General features: G+C 36.8%; 1 protein-coding gene across 1 annotated transcript in view; it reads left to right on the top strand.

The window, feature by feature from the left end:
* The first annotated feature begins 2,634 nt into the window (after positions 1 to 2,634).
* Positions 2,635 to 6,302, top strand: part of IL18R1 (interleukin 18 receptor 1) — a 15,931-nt gene continuing 12,263 nt past the window's right edge. Inside the window, exons 1-2 of the mRNA XM_008950342.1 lie at positions 2,635 to 2,683; positions 3,729 to 3,966. Coding sequence (XP_008948590.1) covers positions 2,635 to 2,683; positions 3,729 to 3,966 — 287 coding nt within the window. The remainder of the gene's footprint in view (positions 2,684 to 3,728; positions 3,967 to 6,302) is intronic.

The following is a 6,302-nucleotide window of genomic DNA, read 5'->3' as shown; positions in this document are numbered from 1 at the left end:
GTTTGTTCCAACAGTCTGACATTCAGAAAAGTCTATTAGTTTTAAAAAAAAAAAAAAGGAAGTCACAGCACTTTGGGACCAAATTCTGATTTCCAAAAGGATTAATAAAAATAGGTTACTTTAACAAGATTGAAGATCACTTCCATGTTATCAGGCCACTTTCATTCCAAAATGCTCTGGTGATTGTAGGAAAATGAGGAATCATTATAAAGATGCTTAAATACACACAATTGTCTAGTTCCTGAGGTATGATTAATGCACTTTACAGAACTTAAAGCTTTCGTTTGTTTAAAGATTTTTGTTGACTTCACAATGGCACAATTATTTTTGAGTACCTTTTTTATTTATTAAAATTCCATTGATGGCTGAAGCATGTATGAAGTTTTAAAACCATGATTAAGGCTATTGTTGCTTTAGGCATTATAGACAACTGCTTTTTATAGTTTTTTTCATTGAAGCAGTTATTCCCTGCTATTGCCCACAGAGTATTTCTGTACTCCTTCATTAGGCAGAGAATCTGCCTTTACTTTAAAATAACTCTCCATTTCTTTATGAAAACTAAAAATTGTACTGTTTCTTAATTTATTTAGCTGATTTTCACCACAAGCATTTATCTTTTTTCCTCCTCTTTTCCCCCTCCTAAAATTTAATCAAAGAGTACTGCAAATCATACGGCTGAAAGCTAAATACTGTTAGCCTAGAGTAGAACCATTTCAGACAAACTGGTCAGGTTCAACAGCAACGTGAGAGTAAGACTAAGGACCTGTGTTTTCTTGTTCATAGTAGCCACTAATCTCAAACCTGGTTATCAATAAGCAGCTTGCATTATACTGTATTCTTAAATCCCTGCTAAAAGAATGAAGGGCTCTGCTCTGCATTCCAAACTTCCAGTGTGCTGATGTGAAGTACCAAGAATGAGATTTAGAATTAAAAATATGATGATAGGTGATTTTATCTTTATGTAATGGCTCATAGTTTCATGGTCTGTAACAGCTGTATTTCTTCTGTATGTGATAAGGTGAAAAATGAAAAGTAAATTAAAGAAGTGAAAATAAAGAGAGAGGCTCTTCTGTCCTTGCGAAGTGTAACAGTTTGAGTCTCCATGTGTAGAAGGGAATTGAAACCAGATCAGTTTACTCTGTGACCCTTTAAAGTTGCTTGTTGCAGTACTCAGCATCCAGCTTATTTTAGCTGTTTCCTAAATCTGGATTTGCCTGCCAGTCAGTCTGAAAAAAGGGATGTGAAACTGTTCTTTCATCTCCTTACAGTGATTGATGGGATGATGGCATACGTTTAAAGAACTAGGGAGAATGATAAGAGAGCTGCTGCACAGTTTGATGCCATTCTGGAATGCTACTGGAGATGCAGTAACATCCTGCCTCTGGCCACATTTGCTCATGGATAGCTTCTGACTTTAAATCTCAGGGCAGTGTCTTATGACAGTAAGTATGTGCTTTCTGAAATTGCAAGAGGTTTAGGTAATAAAACCAAAGAAAGAGAATGATAATGAAATTTCTTTTGGCAGCTCTCTGTGAAATGTGGCTTGTGTGTGTATGTCTCATTTGTCCCTGTGTGCTTGGGCCAATGACTAAGCAAGGTTGTCTGAATTGGCTGCAGAGGTTGAACTGAGCTTAGTATGCACCTAATCTGTTTTGTAAGCAAAGCTGAGGCATGGACTTAGGACTGGCTCTGCCTTTGGTTGCCAGTTAACCTCCTGTTCTGAGGAATCTCAGAGAAGATATTCCAGGCTGGTATTTTTCAGTGGTGTTTTCTATTTGCCTTTGAAAGCACAGTTAAATGCATGTGAAGAAATTGAATATGAGCTTCTTCATCTCCTCCCTCTCAGTGGGAATGTTAGCACTCCCAGCTCATGCTTATTGGTTCCATAGACAAAATCATAAGATGAAATTGTAGATCTCATTGTTTTCCAACAGACTCAAAATTAGCCATCAAGAGATCCAATCTGTCAGCATTGTGCTGCTGTCACTGAAGGCAAGGGAAGTTTCTACTAGCTGTTTCTACAAGATCCAGTCCAGTAAAGTTTATACTTTTTGTGGAGAAAAAAAACATTGTTGTATCCTGTGGTAGGTGTCTACTGGCTTGGGATCTAAGTTTGAATGCTTCTGTAGGATTGTCAGTTTAATCAGGAATATGAAATACATGTAGTGAACAAGAAAGTGGAGCAAGGAAACCCTGCAGTGCTTTCTGAATCTAAAACTTGCCAAGAAAAATCAAGATACCTTGCCTGTTGTATCCTGTGGTAGGTGTCTACTGGCTTGGGATCTAAGTTTGAATGCTTCTGTAGGATTGTCAGTTTAATCAGGAATATGAAATACATGTAGTGAACAAGAAAGTGGAGCAAGGAAACCCTGCAGTGCTTTCTGAATCTAAAATGAACTTGCCAAGAAAAATCAAGAAACCTTGCCTGACTTATGAAAACAGCTGGTATAACAAAAATTTATAACTTTCCATTTGGAAAGCCCTCTTTGGTACCAGGCAGTAGTTACACTGCCCACATGCTCAAAGGAATCAGTTTCACTGTACTTGTGATGAAATGTGAATCTGTTTTTCTTAGACTTTGAGAACAAGCAAGAAAAAATCAGTTTCATTTTTCTGGAGAAGCAATTCAAGAAAATGACTCTGATGATATTGTTTTTAATGTTTATCATTGAATCTGCCACTGGTAAGTAGAAGTCTTCAGGAGTAGACCCTTGAACGTGTTTGCTGAATATGTGGCGTCTTCTTGACAGTGTCTTAGAGCAGGGCAAGTTTTGTGTTTTGTAGCTACTAACAAAATCTTAAAGGTTTTGGCAATTTCAGCCTAGCTCCAGATTTGGGAATTTTGGTCCAAAATACCAAAATCATTAAATAAAAAGATAAGAGGTGCTACCTGAAGACATCTGATGTTGTATGGGAGTATGACTGTATGAAGAACCACAGCAAGGAAGAGAATGAGCCTGCTTCCTTTTGTGCCAGCTAGAAGAGTGGTTGTAATAATTGCCAAACAACAAAAATCTCTGAGAATCTGGGAGGAAATAGAGACTGAAGGCTTATTTTATTCTTGACTATTAATGCTATACCATGGTCTCTTTTCTGTAATTTTAATTACTTTTCTATACAAAGGTAAATTTGGGCAATTTGATTGGAAAAACAGACTTTGAGACTAACTTTTGCACACATAACCTCATTCCAAGGCAACTTTCCCAAAGATATCCGATGTTTTTAAGAAATCTAAACACATAATGGCATAGTTTTAATGAAATAAATGACTGTAGTTAAGAAAATGCAAATGTGAATTCACAGGATCTCTGCTTTTATGGCAGCTGACTAGTTCTGAGGACTACCTGTATTTGTCATGTTAAACCATACGTGAAGAATTTCTCCTTTCCACTTCCATTGGTGGCAACTGCTTTACTGTAGAGTGAGGTCACATCCCTCTGTTTGTGCCCATTTCATTCTGACACTGTTGGATCCACATGAAAGAATCTCAGGGCAATGTCTTTTTTTCAGTCCCCTTTTCCTTCCAGTTTTGCTTGGGTGAGGTAGAAAAACCAAGTTTTCCATTAAGTATTGCTGGAATAAACAAATACTGCCAAACCACTCTACTGAAGGAAAGATGCTTTATAAAAGACCAGCAGCACAGCAAATCACTTTAAAGTCAGGCTGATGTAATTTTCTGAAAGAAGTACTTGGCTTCCTAATGTATCTTTTTTCCTCATTCTCTGAAGAGAAGCTGTGTCCCCTTCGTACCTCTATTGACGTGCTAGAAGGGGAATATTTTTTCCTTTGTTATCCTGAGTCAATGCAAGAACATTTGCAGGAAGAAGCATCCACAAACTGGTACAAAGAAAATGCTGGGAAGCAGCAACTGATAACGGAAACACATAGAATTGTTTCCCACATGAATTTTCTGGAGTTTTGGCCAGTTGAACTCGGTGACTCTGGGAATTACTCTGTCACTCACAGGTGGGTGCACACGCTGGTGGGTGAACATCTTGTCTTTGCACTTGTCTACGAAGAGCTAATTTCTTTTGTCTTGCTTTGTATTGCTAGTGGCATCCATACAAAGGAGGTGCAGGGAACTCCAATTCTGTCATTTTCCACCTCATTTGACAGTAACCATCCAGGCAGACCTATATTTACAAACAGCTATAGACAGCTGCAGCCTTTTAAAGGTTCTGTAAACCTTCTTTATAAGACAGGTAGCATTTCTGCTGGTTTGTGATTAATTCCCTAAGCAAAATGAGTGATAGGCAACCCTTCTGTCCACTGCCAAGTTAAAGGAAACATTTGCTTGTCTTTTCCACCAGACTTGTTCTTTCTTGCTCTGTTGAGAGGACATCATGTTATGAGGCCTTCCAAGTGGTCTAATTGTACAAGTAAAGTCATAAACAAAGAGGGGCATAGCTGAATTCCAGTTTCTGTGCAAACCTCTGCATGCTTTGAGCTGTTCAAAGAACAAGTGGAATCATTTGGCTTGTTTGCTTACTGTTGTAGAACATCATGAATCAAAAGGAGATATAATTTGAGAAAAATTTTACTTGTGTGTTGAACGCAGTCTCATGAGAGTGGTCTTTAGGGGTAATGAGTATAGTAGTTTGACTATTTTGTTGTGCAAGGTTGTGCAAAAGTGGCGTATTATTGAGTACAGACATGTCTGAAGTAGCACAGTTGAAACCAGCTGCTCAGTTTGGATGTGTAGAGGGTAACATTAGATAATATCTGACATAGGTTTGTCTGTTGTCATGAACCTGTACTTTTCATATCGAGCCTCAATTTGGCTTTACATTTTGGCTTTATTGATGGCCTTGATCAGTTCTCTCATCTCTGTTTGCTAAATATCATGCAAAAAAGCTAATAAATCTAACAACTCACTACTACTGCTAGCATCTAACCAGTGATATAACATGCATGCTCTGACTTATTTTGTCATGAGGAGGGATAGACAGAGATCGTACCTCAATCACCAGGCTGCTGTAGAAGGACGTTGTCATAAGGAGCCTAAAATAAAAGAAAAGAGAGGAAAGCTGGGATAATCCCAGCCTTCAGTCACCATCCTTGCAGTTGTGTGATTATTTAAGGCAGATTTTTAACAGTAAATCTACAGTAAATTACAAGGACTCTGTAAAACGAATATGAAAAAAAAAAGGTAAAGTAAAAAACTGATAGCCTTACACATAGGAGATAACTGGGTAAGACCTTAAGTAAAACTGTGTCTGAATCATTTGTGAAATCCCAATTTACTGATTTGCTTACGCAAGAAAATCTGAAGAAAGTCTCTGATTACATCAAGGCATTTATTTGGAATTAAGAATTTTGATTTTCTGCTTTTTTGTTTCATTTTCTAGGAATATATTATGCAACTACATTTAAAAACTCAATTTTTAAAGAAAGCATTACCTTTTTTTTTTTTTAAAAAAAAAAATCTTAATTAAAAGAATATATCTTGACCCCTCTTAAATGATTGAGGATTGGTTGGTTGGTTTGTTTCCATTTTTTTGGGGTTTTGTTTGTTTGTTTGCTTGTTTTCTCAACATTTCTTTCTGTTAGACCCATGCAGATACTCATTTTTCTGTTAGGATCAGAATGAAGGCACATGCCAGCATCTCTCAGTCCTTAGGAGGGGACTCTTCACAGGACTCACCATTGGAACAATAGGCATAAGAGGATGATTTTCATTGGATTTTAACAGGGTCTTGAGCTTAGCTTATATGATGGTTCTAGTTATTAAAGCAATTACATTTTGGCAAATACAGAAGATTATTTGCAGAAAGAGTTTTCTGCAGAGACAGAGGACTTTTGGTAATCTCTAGGGAAATATTGCCAGGTATTGTGGACTACTGAATTGGTTCCAGATTTAATAAAAATGACAGTTACAATGGAAGTAGTTTCAGTGCATTTATAATAGGGTTTATAAACTATTATTTATTTATTTATAAAGTTTGGGGTTTGCAAGCAGACACCCTAAGTATACTTTTAAAAATATTTTTTATTTTCACCTATTTAAAGATAAGTATTTGTAAACTGTAGGGGAAATGATTTTTAGGGTGTTTGTAATTGTTTAGACCATTTTAGTGAGCAAAGTGACAGTTAAAGATACTCTAGATTTTGAGACAAGACAATGTATCAACAGATTTTGCAAACTAATTAAATTTAGGATTTTTTTTTTTCTCCCTGATCTGTCACAACTGGGAATGTGCAGGAAGTGAGAGGTGAAAATACTGTAACAATGTTATTACAGCCCATTATTATCCACTTGTTTTTGACTTAAAGAAGAATCAGAAGTTTTCCAGTTAAAGCAG

Source organism: Merops nubicus, unplaced genomic scaffold (genome assembly GCF_000691845.1).
Source record: "Merops nubicus isolate BGI_N331 unplaced genomic scaffold, ASM69184v1 scaffold14692, whole genome shotgun sequence".
NCBI classification, from domain to species: Eukaryota; Metazoa; Chordata; class Aves; order Coraciiformes; family Meropidae; genus Merops; species Merops nubicus.
This window is presented reverse-complemented; position numbering and strand designations above follow the sequence as displayed.